Source organism: Chelonia mydas, chromosome 2 (assembly GCF_015237465.2).
Source record: "Chelonia mydas isolate rCheMyd1 chromosome 2, rCheMyd1.pri.v2, whole genome shotgun sequence".
Taxonomy (NCBI): domain Eukaryota; kingdom Metazoa; phylum Chordata; order Testudines; family Cheloniidae; genus Chelonia; species Chelonia mydas.
This window is the reverse complement of record NC_057850.1, coordinates 244,835,133-244,849,991: the sequence shown is the minus strand read 5'-3', so window position 1 is coordinate 244,849,991 and position 14,859 is coordinate 244,835,133. Positions and strand designations below refer to the sequence as shown.

The window sequence follows — 14,859 nt, the reverse complement described above, 5'->3', positions numbered from 1 at the left end:
ATACAGTGAGTAACTTCTCATGCAAGCCGGGATGTGAACAGCATACCAGCTTGCTGCACAATAACTCACCGCATAGAAAAGCCCTTAATCTGTGCAAGAAAATCCCCCTGAGAATGCAGAAAGGTTGGGTTTTGTGGGCAAACCTAAGCCCTAGAAGAATAAGTGCTGATACATTAACACTCCCTTTTATCTACAGTTTATCCAAGGACCTAATCCAACTGTCATTGAAGATTTTCCAGTGATTTCAATGGGAGTTGGGTCAGGCTCTAAGGCATATAAAATTCAAACATTTCCTTCAAAAGGTTTCTACTTCTAACCCATAACTATGCTTTGAATTAGGATAACACAGTGCAGTATAGCTTGCTTGTTTGCTGAAATGTTTTCTCAGGTAACTCTGGCAAACAAAATTCTACAGCTACCTTTTATAATTATACCAGGAGCTCTAACTCCTGGTACCACAAATATGGACCACATATTTCCATGGGAATGAAGGCCACAGTCACTACCAAGTGCTTCCTTTTTCCTGGGAATGAATTTAGTATTATGGTCTGTGTGGGTACCACAGGCCTTATTCTAGATTGCCAACAGAGTGACTTGGTGTGTGTTTCTTGTGGTATATTTTTTAAAACTAAAAGAAACCAGGGTTTCAGAAATAAGGAGCCCCACTTTCTAGCATGCTAAAATTCTTTACCAGTGAACTCTCCTCTGTAGGATAGCCCCAGTTTTCATGAAGCAGAGTCGTGTTCTGTAAGCTAAACTGCAGTTTGGGTTGCAGAACGTTGAGGTATCAGAGGTAGCCCATCATACAGTGTGGTTATCATGAACATCATCACAAAGGCCTTGCTGGCCACAGCCCTTACTTGGCCATGTAGGGGAATAAAAAGGAATAACCCCTCCTGGCAGGGGCCGATTAAGACCTTTAGAGGCCCTAAGCACTGAAAAGATTATGGTGCCCCCCCATATGTAATTCAAAATAAAAACAATACTATACCATAAAATAATATTTTATTTTTCGAAATGACACAAAACTTACATGTATGCTGAAATTAAAATAGCTTCTTTCTAGATTTTCTGATTGCAAAATTCTGGGTAAATTCATTGAAGCTGTCTCGATGAAGCATGTCCGCTTCCATAGACAATAGGGAAAGTGAATCAAGTCTGTCCTGACACGTTGTTCTCTGAGGGTTTTTTATTCTTTTCAGCTGAGAAATAGAGCGTTCTGTGGAGCAGTTAGTAATCATCAATGTTAGAAAAATATGTAGTGCGATCTCTACATTTGGAAATACACATTGTATATTCCATCTTTCAGTGTTGTGTCATGAAGATCAATTTGACTGAATTTCATTTTTCCTGTTTCATTAAACTTTGCGCGCATATAACAGTGGAACTGCTGTACTGCTCCACAGAGATTCATGTTCAAGTCAACAGGGTATGAGTCAACTAGCTTTTGGGAACCTTGCCAATATTGTTTGTCAGATAAGTCCATATCGTTTAGAAAATAAAATCTACTTGATACTTCTTTGTACACTTCACCTCTCCTCTTCATATGAGTTTCAATTGTATCAATTATAGTGTAGTAAGTAGATACGCAAAATTTGTCTCTAGGATTCAATGCTGTTTCTGTTGCACTGCTATCATTTGCTTATTTTTTCCTGATTCGCTTGCAGGACTGGGCTTCTTTGTAGTTAGTATCAGGCAAAATATCTTTTGATATGTCTTCAAATCTTACGAAATCACTCCTCAAAGTGTGTAAGTGGTCTGCTAATGATTGACAGAGGTCTGTACATTTTTTCAAATCCAGTTCTTTTTTTTGGAGAGCTTGACTTGTGTGGTAAAAGAGAACAGAAAAATGGGGGAAGAGTGTGTAGTGGAGTGTAAGGAAGTCTAACAAAGTTCTGATTTTTCCCATGATGACTACTTCAGTGCTTTTTTTGAAATATCAAATATCAAATTTAAAAAAAAAATCTCATTTTTTTTGGTGCCCCCTGCTTTGCTGGTGCCCTAAGCATGTGCTTAGTCTGCCTGTTGGGTAATCCAGCTCTGCCTCCTGGCTCTCCTACTGAGATTCCAGAGTAGCAGCCGTGTTAGTCTGTATTCGCAAAAAGAAAAGGAGTACTAGTGGCACCTTAGAGACTAACCAATTTATTTGAGCATAAGCTTTAGTGAGCTACAGCTCACTTCATCGGATGCAACTCTGTTTTTTCCTAGAGCTCCAGGAAGAAATCCCAGCCAACGTTTCACCCTGCCTGTGATTTGGGGGGGCGTGTCATAAATATAAAGGGAAGGGTAAACCCCTTTAAAATCCCTCCTGGCCAGAGGAAAAATCCTCTCACCTGTAAAGGGTTAAGAAGCTACGATAACCTCGCTGGCACCTGACCAAAATGACCAATGAGGAGACAAGATACTTTCAAAAGCTGGGAGGAGGGAAAAACAAAGGGTCTGTCTGTGTTATGCTTTTGCCGGGGACAGAACAGGAATGGAGTCTTAGAACTTAGTAAGCAATCTAGCTAGATATGTGTTAGATTATGATTTCTTTAAATGGCTGAGAAATTAAGTTGTGCTGAATAGAATGAATATTCCTGTCTGTGTGTCTTTTTGTAACTTAAGGTTTTGCCAAGAGGGATTCTCTATGTTTTGAATCTAATTACCCTGTAAGGTATTTACCATCCTGATTTTACAGAAGTGATTCTTTTTTACTTTTTACTTCTTCTATTAAAATCCTTCTTTTCAGAAACGGAATGCTTTTTCATTGTTCTTAAGATCCAAGGGTTTGGGTCTGTGGTCACCTATGCAAATTGGTGAGGATTTTTACCAAACCTTCCCCAGGAAGTGGGGTGCAAGGGTTGGGAGGATTTTGGGGGGAAAGACATTTCCAAACAACGCTTTCCTAATAAAAACAAACCCAGATAAACGTTTGGTGGTGGCAGTGGAAGTCCAAGGGCAAAAGGTAAAATAATTTGTACCTTGGGGAAGTTTTAACCTAAGCTGGTAAAAGTAAGCTTTGGAGGTTTTCATGCAGGTCCCCACATCTGTACCCTAGAGTTCAGAGTGGGGAAGGAACTATTGACTTGGTGAGAAGAGCAGGGACATCTTGCTCAATACTACTCCCCCCGAAAGTGAGTGGGCAGGGAAGGGGATGAAGGGTGAATAGATGGAGACTTGGCTCTGCCCTGCTGCCTCTCCCACCTTCCACTCTGCACCACAGCCAGAGAAGCTGTGTGAGAACATGAGGTTGAGTAATTTCCTCAGAGCAAGGGGGACCAGGGAGGGACTTTAAACTAGTTTTGAAAGCCCAGCTGTGACACAGGAGCTAAGACCAAGTCAGGCTTTTTTTGAAACTCATCTTTTAATATTTCATTGCCCATTCCCACTCCCAGCTCCAGTGAGCAGAAGCTACCAATGTCATTGACTGAATGATTGATTAGTTTACTTTGTGTAATGCACAGACTGTTACTAGAGAGCATGGTATGCTTGATGGAATGAAACTACAAAATTCTGCTCTGAAGTCGCAAGGATTAGACATTGCCTTTGTCTGGTTAGTGGGAGAAGTAGAAGATACTGCACGTAAAAATATCTTTGACGCTTACTGCTATTGCTAGCCCCGGCTGTCTCTTGTTAGTGCTTTTGCCATGTTTGTAGCAGTGCTTTGCAAGGGAGGAAGTGGGGAGTAGATCAAGCCCTTGCGCCATCCTTCTTCCACCTTTGCCTATTGAAGTGTAAGAACCATTTGGGTAGGCTTTGGCTGCACTCAGTAGAAGCACTGTGCAATTTGGATGCTTTCTTTCCATATATCCCTCTGTTCCTTCTGCTCTTGCTGGGCCCTGTTACAGGGAAGGACGAGTGGTCCTATGGGTAGGTGGCATGTCCTAGATTCTTTTCCTGGCTCTTCCTCTGAATTCCTTGGGGAAAATCACAAAATCTCTCCGGGTCTTAGGTTCATCACCTGAAATATGGGGATCGCAATGCAACCCTGACTCACAAGGGTGTTGGAGGCTAAATTAATTAATGTTCGTGAAGATGCTTCAAATGGAAGGCACTGGAAAATGTCAGGGCATTTCTATCTTCTCTATTTAGTTGCTATCAGTCTTGCATTTTTCAAAGCTCCTAACCTACTTTTCAGATTCTTCTTCTAATATAAATGATAAAACAGAAATTATTTGCTCCTTCTAATTATATTTTTCTTTCAAGTACAAAGCCAAGAAACAGAATAAACAGCTGAAATATAGATGTCACTTTCAGATGCTTACTGGCATGGGTTCTCAGCCTGAGTTCAAGACCTTTTGTATGCCTTGGTCCCAAACCACATTAAAGGAGGGTTCCAAAATTTTATTTTGTTGTGACATGGGGGTCACGATGTGGAAAAAGTTGAGAGCCACTGACATATAGCATTATCCCCATCATTTCTCCAAGATCAAAGGGAGAGACATTTGCATACATGTCCCACTTTATGTACCCTTGGGATGACATTCTTTGTACAAAAAAACTCTACATCACAGCAAATAGAATTAATCTTTTGAACTCCACGTGCACTTAATTTGGACAAAACAGTTTTGCTAGCAAAAAAAAAAAAAAAGGGCACCTGAAACAAGAACCAGTGCAAAGTGACTTCTCCCCACCATCATCCATAATTCTTCAAACTAGGCAAAATCCCAGATTAGTAGAGTGTCTAGATATGAAGGTTTTAGTGCTCTAGCTATAAGCCCAGATTTGCTGAGTGATTATTCAACCTAGTAAGAAAGCAGAGTCCATTGGATGTTTCAGTGCTAAGGGAAATCCAGTGGAAGCTAGGAAACGAAGGCAGGGGAGAAGGTGCAATAAATATTTAAGATCCTGTGAATGTGTATGTTTCAGTCTCTGAGTCTTTCTAAGTTAAACTTGGTTCTGGTGAACTTTGGCCTGACGATTTTCCTTAGCTGCAGCCAAAAATTTAGCATCACAAGGTCATGATCACTTCCAATATCAGCACCAGAACAAAATCGGTTTTGCACCATGATGTAGTCTATCTGACTATGATGTAGACCATTAGGTGTGTGCCATGTTCATTGTCTGGATGCTTTACGTGCTCCTAATGTGTTTGCAAGAACCAGTTTGTTATAGCTGGCAAACTCCAAAAGTCTGAATCCTCTCTCATTGGTTACCGCATTACAGAAAGGGCCACAATAATCTCACCAATCTCCCTGTGCGTCAGTACCCACTTTAGCATTCCAATCTCCTTGTACAACCAGGATATCTTTCTTGTGTACCTTATCGATGATGTCTTGGAGCTCATTGTAAAAATCTTCGATTTGCTCATCGTCATAATCTGTTGTAGGGGCGTAGACTTGTACCACTGTGGTATTAAATGGTTAAAGCAATGATCGGCGGAAAATTTGTCCCGCTGTTTGCTCTAGAGGAAGATGTAGAAACAATGACCAACAATTTCCACTCTGTAATGAATGAGACAGCAATGGACATCCTTGGGAAACATCATAAGAAAACAAAACCATGGGTCACAAATGAAATACTACAAATGTGTGACATTAGAAGAAAACTTAAGAGAGACACTTAAGAGAGCACTGAGGAAGCTGATAAATACAGAGCGATTGGCAGAAAGATCAGTAAAGGAATGAAGGTGGCCGAGGAGATACGGATTGAAAAACAATGCTCTAAAATTGCAGAGTGTATCAATAATAAAAATAGCAAACGAGGCTTCCAGGTTGTAAAAGATCTGATGAAGGAAAGATGGACCAAAGCTAATGCAATTCAAGACAAAGAAGGGAACAGTCTTACAGAAGAAAGGGACTTCATCAATAGGTGGACAAACTACTGCTCTGATCTATACAACCACCAGACAAATGGAGATTCTAGTGTCTTAGACAGCCCAGATTCAACAGAGGAGGATGACTTTCCAATACTGCGTGAAGAAGTGGACACAGCTGTGAAATCACTCACGAATGGAAAGGCTACAGGTATTGACAACATCCCAGCCAAACTGATGAAATTCGGAGGAGAAATAGTAATAGATGTACTCACCAAGATCTGCAACAAGATCTGGCAGACCGGTGAGTGGCCCTCCACGTGGACACAGTCACTAATTATCACTCTGCCAAAGAAAGGCAATCTGTAACTGTGTCAAAATTACCGGACCATAATCTTAATTAGCCATCCCAGCAAAATGATGTTGAAAGTCATATTGAACAGGTTGAAGCCACAAGCAGAGAATATCATCGCTGAAGAACAGGCTGGCTTTCGTGCTGGAAGAAGTACCACAGAACAGATTTTCAACCTTTGTGTTCTATGTGAGAAGTACTTACAACACCAGCACGACATCTACCACGTCTTTGTTGACTTCAAGAAGGCGTTTGACAGACTATGGCACGAAGCTCTCTGGGCAATCATGAAGAAGTACAATGTTGGTCGTAAGCTTATTCTTACCATTAAACAACTATATGCCAAGGCCAGCAGTTCAATTCTCATCAATGGCACAATAGGAGAGTGGTTTCGCACCACTGTTGGAGTCCGACAAGGCTGCCTTCTTTTGCCCACACTGTTCAACATCTACTTGGAGCGCATAATGACTGATGCCCTAGAAGATCACATATGCATAGTCAGCATTGGGGAGCGAACAATCTCAAATCTTTGGTTCGCTGATGACATTGATGGCCTGGCAGGCAGCGAAGATGAACTTGCCAACCTTGTGAAATGATTGGATGAAATCTCCGCAAAATATGGCATGGAAATCAGTGCAGAGAAAACCAAGCTGATCAAACATGGTGGGATCAGCTCACATATCACTGTCAGTGGACAAGAGCTGGAGACGGTGAAACAGTTCAAGTATCTGGGGGCAATCATCACTGATGAAGGATCCAAGGCAGAAATTCAGGCAAGAACTGCACAAACAACAGCACCAGTGGCAAAGCTAAAGCCAATCTGGAGGAATAAGAACATCTCCCTGGAATCCAAACTGAAACTGCCCCACGCACTGGTCATCTCCATTTTTCTGTATGCGTGCGAGACATGGACTCTTATGACAGAACTTAAATGGAAAATACAGGTAGTAGAGATGAGATGCTTCCATAAAATCCTGGGCATCTCCTACTTCGACCACGTCACTAATGAAGTGGTCAGCAACATCATCACCCAATGCGCTGGGTCATATGAAGACCTTCTGATGACCGTGAAAAAGTGCAAGCTGAAGTGATACAGCCATGTAACAAGACCATCTGGCCTATCCAAGATCATCCTCCAAGGGATAGTACAGGGGAATAGAAGAAGAGGTAGACAGAAGAAGAGATGAATTGACAACATAAGAGTGGACGGGAATGGACTCCCGGAGACTCAAGCACTGACACACAATCATCAGGGGTGGAGACGCTTGATTGCTCATCAGTGATGGTGCGCCAATGACCAATGCAGTTATGGGAGTGATGATAATGATGAATATGTATGCAGTACTTCATAAAACCCTCAGTGAGAAATGCCAGAGAGGTCGGAAACAGAACTATATGGTAAAACCTCAATAATGTCAGGCTTATCGGTAAATAGCAGTGTGGCTTTCTGAATGTTTCGGGCCAGGCTCAGAGCTGATGTGTAAGACTCGCTTCTGATGTGTCAGTGAACAGAAGGAGGTCTACGTTGATGCAGTATGTTTTGAGGAGTGAGAAAAAGGTGTAAGTCAAGGAAGGGGGTGGCCTAGTTTATCTTATATCTATTTGCAGCCTCCTGTATATTGCTTTACTTTCTGGACTCCTCTCTCTGGTGTCTTTGTGCGAGACTTCCTGAGAGTTACATTAAAACTCCTTACACGCAGACTCAGTGAGGGGAGAGTAGTGAGTTGTTACACGGTGGTAAGTGGGCGTGAGTCTAAGCGAGTCTTGGTCTACATGAAGCTAAGCTGGTAAAATATGCATGTTGGGGCGTTGTAAGAAGGTGGTGTTTACATGACTGTAGCTCCCTCTAGACTTCCCGGACTCATTCACACCCACCTGTGACTCTGGATCTTGGCCATTTTAAACGAATGTGCATCACACAGCCCTTTTGATCTAACTTTTTTCCATTTTAGATATGATGACTGCAGATATTTATGAAGTCCTATAAAGTGAGTGCCAGATGATGGCTGCTCCAAAACCTGTGCCCTGGGGGTAGGGGCACCCACACCAAATACTCCCACAAAGGAAGAAGCAATGATATGACCTCCCTCACTCTGCAAGCGCAGGGGATTGGGGAGAGGACCTTTGCATAGCTGTGAGCACTGACTAGCCCCAAGGAGGTATGCCTGGGCACTGCTGTCACAGCAGACAGAGCTGTGCTGGTAAGGCAGGGTGAGGAGGAAGGAGTATGCTACCTCCTTTTCCACAAGTGTAACAAGGGTGACTGTACAGGAGATACCCTTTCCACTCTCCCTTTGAAGCATTCTGGCTGTTCCTCCTTTAGATACACACAGTTACCCAAGGTTTCAGAGTAGTTTCAGAGAGTTACCCAAGAGGAATTATCTCAAATATGGATTTGGCCCATCATATTTATTGGTTCTATACTTTGATCGAGAGTGAATCAAATAAACACCAGAACATAGTACTATGAAATAAACTGTAGCCTGAGTGGCTGTTTGTGCTACCATGTTCACAGCGATATATGGGACAGTGTGAATATACTGGGAAAAGTGCACTGCTGTTTGGATTTTGTTGTTTGTTTCCTTGTTCTGGTGCCTTTACTTAATATTCCCTGTCCTTTGTTATTTCTAGGAGCTGGTGGGGAGTAATCCTCCACAAAGAAACTGGAAAGGAATTGCAATTGCTTTACTTGTTATTCTGGTTATCTGCTCCCTGATTGTCACCTCTGTTATACTCCTGACACCAGGTATTTATAATCTTTAACTCGCTTGCTTTCTGTTTTTCTTTTGTAATTTTGCACCTCCAAGGGCAGAGACATGATAAAGTGAATGCAAAGTAGACATCAAATAGTTTCCTATTCTTTAGCGTCCTTTAACGTTGGGTGCAGAACACTGTCCAGAACATTGTTTTATATCAGGACTCTCTAGAGTCCTGATCCAAAGCTCTTTTCAGTTGATGGAAGGATCCATTTGACTTCAATGGGATTTGGATCAGACCCCAGCTCTTTATTTTTCTAAGAATATAAAACACAACAGTGCACTACACTGCTTTGTAGTGGAGTAAATAATTTATACTTCCCAATGGGTGATCTTTAAACTTCATCTTTCAGCTGTATTCTGTATGCCTAACCTTTGTAAATTACTTCTCTTATGATAACTGCCAAGTACCAGGCAGAGGCCATAGGCATGAATTTTAATGTGACATCATTATATTTATTGATTATTACATATTTCTATGGCTCGTAAATTTCCATGGCTATTTACAGATTAGAGGTAAGATGCTTTCCCTGCCCTGAAGGACTGGCAATCCAAACAAGACAAGAGAAACAAATGTAAGACAAGACATAGCACAACAATTCAGTAACAGGAAGGTTTAGTGGCTGCTAAAGATGGAGGGTGGAAGGTTTCCCTGAAGAGATGGGTTTGAAGGAGGAAAAGAGAGGATTCTCCATGGACAAGAACAGATGGGTGGTTGCAGGCCTAGGGAGCAACATGATAAGAAGCCCAGAGCCAAAATGGGGAAAGGAGACAAAGGGAAGCAACAGGAATGAGAAGAACATAGGGCATGCAAATGCAAGCTCTGGGAGCAAGATTGCACCAAAATTTGTGTAGGTACCAGTGCTCCATGTATTCCTTAGTAAATTTGACCTACCTTCTGTGGCTGGAGTCTACAATCCCAGAGATTCTGTGTCAGCCTCAGATAAATCAAGAAATGCAGGTTTCTATTACACTAAATATGAAAATGAATTAGACAACCACTACATTATCCCTTCTGCTATTTAACTTGATACCATATTCAATTTATTTGATTTGGCCCTCTAAATTTTAAGTGTGCTGCAGAATTTTGAACTCGGTCTTCAGTTGGTGTAAATGGACATGGCACTATTGACTTAAGTATACCTATGCCAAGATCAGTGGACTGACGATCTGGGTCCTAGTATTGAAAACACACCACTGCATTGTAGGATTTATCAGACGGAAGCTGGAGGTTTGGCTAGCTGGGGTAGGGGGCAGTTGCAGCTTTTGACACCTGAAGAGGTGTAGCTGTCAGTTTAGTATTGTGGGATAAGCACATTAGCTGGATGTTTGTGCTAAAATGATCCACAGCGAAGGAGTTAAGGTTACTGTTTAAACTTCATCATTAGGTTTCAAAGTTAACACCCCATTGAGATGAATCTGTCTGTTCAGGGCACATTGAGCTATTTTTTCAGGCTTTCTGCTGACTCGGCTTGCATTATCTAGGTAGGTAGAAATTTTCCTGCACTGAATCTTCAGAGCTAGTAGTTGGTGAATAACTTGTCATTGAAGTAATCTGCTGTGACTCAAAAGACATACAGGGAACAGATATGATGAGTAAGCTCTTATTTGTACATAATAGTGTGTGTGTCTATGTGTGTGTGTGTGTGTATAAGCACATGTGTGCACACATATATACCTTTTCTCTCTTGGGATATACATATATGCATGTACATATATCATATAACTATAAGAACACACAGAGTAAATAAAATGTAGGGAAATTTTCTTATAAATAATAGTGTCCTGGACTCAATCCTACAAATGCCACCCCTATAATACCAGTAGTCCTGTTCCTGTTGGCCTGCTGCTGAAAACCTCTTCCTTTCTTTGTCCAGTTACTCTTCCCTCATACCTACCTTTAATAGATCTATCACTTACCTGGAACCAGCTCTCACTTTAGTTCGTTGCTTTGAGCCACTGCTCCAATGGCCCACTCTGCAGTGCTTCCCCCAGGCTTGCCAGTGCATAGATCTTCAGGAATCAATCAATTTCATGATGCAAATGCCCTAAGAAGGTAGAGTCTGAGGCAATTTGGGAACCCACTACAGAGTGCAGGATTACAATACAGCTTTAAGCAAAGCAGCAGTGATTAATTGTATCCATACCTAGCACATGATGGTGGGGTTTTCATGCAGGGTCAGTATCAGGACTTGCTCTTCAGAAAGAAGGGTGAGTGGTAGGTGTGGAAAAGGGGGAGGAATTGCTTAGAAGGTTAGGTGGCTGGAGCCCAGTAATTGAGGAAGAGGGTTTTATATACCTCTTTAAATTTCTCTTCCAAATTGATCAAAACCTTTAAAAAAGGTTTTAATTCTGGGTTCAATTTCTGGTTAGGCTGAGATTCATGCTGGTTCAGATGTTTAAGAAACAGGTCACTATCCCTGTTTTAAGCTAGCCCATAAATTATGAGCAGAGTTCATTACATGCCTTAGAAAGTCTAATTGGTAACAGCGGTGCTTAATTTTCAACTGCTTTTTTATTTCTTATTTTACAAAACCCTACTAAAATTGTGAGATTTCAGTGATTTATATTCCTTTAGACTTGCAGGGGCAGCATTGTCAAGTCCTGTATCTGCTTGTCTTAGCGGATATGTGCTAGTGAGTATCTGCTTGTGCAAAATTGCCCACAGAACCCATAGTAGTTTGTGGCTTCAAATTAAGATTTGTGTGAGTGCAGCTGTTTCCTCCTGCTTTGAAATGCAGGGCCAGTTCCTGCTTCGAGTTCACATCAATTAAAAAAAAAAAATCCACAAATTTTGCTTGAGTCCAGTGTTGCAGGACTGATACTTTACCAAACAATATTTAGGCCCCTTCTCACAAGAGGTGCTAGAAACTAATATGTAAAGTAAAGGCTTGCTATCAGTTGGCCCAATCCTGCAGTGCTTTCTCAATCAAACTTCTCATTGACTTCAGTACGTGTTTTGCCTAAGGAAGATCTTCAGGATCGGGCCCCGTGTTTGGAAAGCAAAGCTAGTCAATGGCTTTATGCATGTTTCCTCTTAGGGTATGTCTGTTCTGCAGCTGGAAGCATGCTTCCCAGTGCAAGACACCAGTAGCTCTGCTCAAGCTAGAGCGCTAAAAATAGCAGCATAACTGGGGATTGTGTGGGGGGCAGCTCAGAGACAAACCTGAGACAAACCTGCCCAGACCCCCTAGGTACGTACTCAGACAGCTAGTCCAAGCCATCGCCTGTGCTGGCTTTGCTGCTCTTTTTAGCATGCTGGCTCAAGCAAAGCTAGCACATGTCTGTCTGTCCATGCTGGGAAGCAACCTCCCAGCTGCTGTGTAAAGATACCCTTAGTCTTTAACACTTTCTGGAGATACACTTCAAGATGGTTCCTTTCAAGTCTGACCTTTAACTGTATACGTAAGTGCATCCAATTCCCTATTAAATTTTTAGCAGATGTCACAGGCACCTTCTTGTACAGAGATAGTGTGAAAGGCAGTCACTGTAAAGCATTAGCTCACTGGGCACTACCAGCAGCTGCACTGTCGGTGAGCCATGAACACGGCCTAGTGTACCTAGCATCAGGCAGGCTGTTCTAAAACAGTGATAAAAAAAAACCCTTGTGTGTTTTCCATTTTATTTTCTGAATTTCTATTGTTGAATTTCCTGTTATTGTAATAGCCCATAGGGGACCTGAGCATAAGTTAGAGTAGCCTTTCCAGAATATGGGGCATGCAAAGATGGCGTAAAGCCACCTTATCCTTCTGGGATATCAGTTTCTGTGTACCAGCAAGACACCAGAAATCCTGTTTTTCTAGCTGCACAAATCTGGCTTTTACAGCTCTAGGTGTGGTCTTTAAGGGCCAGGGAGTCTGGGCCCAGCCTGCCTTGTTCAATAGTCAGATCCAGGTGAGAAGGGGTCACGTGTTTCCCATAAAGGGCTGAGAGAACTTGGTTTGAGGTGGAGCTGTGGGAAGCATTAAAGGTTTAAAGGTTCCTGTGGCTGGCCCTGGAGCAGTACAGGGAGATGTAAGGGGAAAGACCTCTGGGCCCCTGCTTGGTCAGGGGAAGCTTTGCTTGTATTTCTTTGTGTTACTTTGTGAGTGTGTGGTGTTGGCTCAAGGCACCTTATTCCAGCTGCTCAAAACACAGAACAAGGTCCTTGGTTAGTCTCCAACCTGAATGTACATAGGCCAACACTAACTGAGGTTAATGTTCTCCACAGCACGTTGTGGGCTATGTAGTACCCATTAGCCCAGCCGTGTGATGGTGTTGAGTTCAAGGAGAGACTGTGCTGCAGCTCGGCTGCTCCATGTGTGTGTGATGGGGAAAATAGCACTGCCTAATCCTCGGCTCCTTTGGAGCATTAGGAGTGCCCAGGGCCCTATGGAGAGAGTGGTCCCGGGGCTGAGTGCAGTTGTCCCTGGCCTGTGTAGATAGGGAAGGATCATGCCCTCTTCCCCACACCATCCCCAGGTTCCAATTTAGAAACAAGGGAGCGTCTGTCCTTATGACTCTGCTGGAAGACCAGGGACCCAACGTATATATCCAAATGTTTGTTCCATAGTGGATTTTCCTAGTAAATAGTTTCCCCATCAGCTGGTGGCTGGCCTTGCTATTTAGGCTTTCGTAGCTCTACCATTCCTCCCCCACCTACTCTGGTTACCCTGTTCGCTGCCATCAGGTACTAAGTATTAGCACCCTGCTGTTTATCACTAATTGAAGAGATCTGTTCCCTTGAGTTCCTCAGAACCTATATTGTTGGTTTAATAAAAATGTGAAGAGCATGGAAAAATATTATTGCATAGAGGGTTTGACAGGGGATTTGTGTTAGGCTATTTCAGTTCTTGTAGTGAGTGAGGCCAAATCAAGTAAAACAATTAAAGACTCAATCATCGTTTGAAAATAGGAAAACTGAAGAACGTTATAACTTGGTACAGGATGTTTGAGCACCTGCTAGTGAAACAAAACATGTTTCACGGTTAATACGAAGTAGCTCTGGGTTGCTCAGTAGCTGTAGATCAGTGAAGTAAAAAGCCATTTTCCCCTCCCTTAATTGGCTTCAAGGAGTCTGTTTCCACTGTATGTAAATTCATAGCAAGTTAATATTAAACAGTAGTAAAGAAAATTAGGGCCACATGATATCAACACACCTCAGGCAATCAGATCCTATAGCGATGTTGCAGAAGTAGATAGACCTGCACTGGTGACCTCCAAAATTTGACTTTATTTCTGCATTTGAGGAATAAATATGTGTACTAAGGGCTGAATGAAAAATTTTCCATTTTTTTCGCCCCAAAACTGCAGGACAAAAAGGGGGGTTTCCAGCCAAAAAATTGTTGGTATTTGGTTTTTCTATGAAAAGCAATAATTTTCCATTTTCCACCCAGCTATGTACCTAATCTAGGCTCCATTGATATTACATATGCTCTTCATCCATTGGCCTGAGAGCCTCTATCATGTATTTATGAAATAGTTTGTGTAGATGTGGCATGGAAGTAACGAGACAAATGAGATGTCATGTTAGTATGGGAGTGTCTACTATGCTAATGTCTGTGTTAAGTTTCTGACCATGCCTGGTGTGAACTACATACGTCCAGTGCCAAGCTAATAACAGCGCTGTGCCCTCCTTCTAACCATCCTGACTCCTGAGTGCTTATTAAACACTGCAGACATTAATTATACCACAGATAAAATTAACTTTCCTTTAAGAATCACAAAGCTGTTGATCCTCTCTGCACTTGCTTTGGATTGTCACTAGACCTCTAATGCCGTATGGGTTCAATTTTTAATAGGGCCCACTGGAAATGTACAGAGGAAGCACTTACTTAACTCCTTGAATCCTATATGCCATATTGCATTACACACTGGAATCAGAAGACTTTTTTTTTTTTTAAAGTGTCAGTTAGCAATGTCTGGGAATCTTGATGTCACTGTTGGCAAAAAAAAAAAAGAGGAGAAAAAAAGCGCTAGATTGCTTTATTTGTACCAGTGTCATGCTAGCCAAAGTATCTCCCGGCAAATCCTAA

General features: G+C 42.1%; 1 protein-coding gene across 6 annotated transcripts in view; it reads left to right on the top strand.

Moving 5' to 3' along the window:
* Positions 1-14,859, top strand: part of DPP6 (dipeptidyl peptidase like 6) — an 812,601-nt gene that overhangs the window by 514,458 nt on the left and 283,284 nt on the right. For all 6 annotated transcript variants that reach the window (XM_037891092.2, XM_037891091.2, XM_043541565.1 and 3 more), the window contains exon 2: positions 8,721-8,835. In XM_037891092.2, the coding sequence (XP_037747020.1) occupies positions 8,721-8,835 (115 nt within the window). The remainder of the gene's footprint in view (positions 1-8,720; positions 8,836-14,859) is intronic.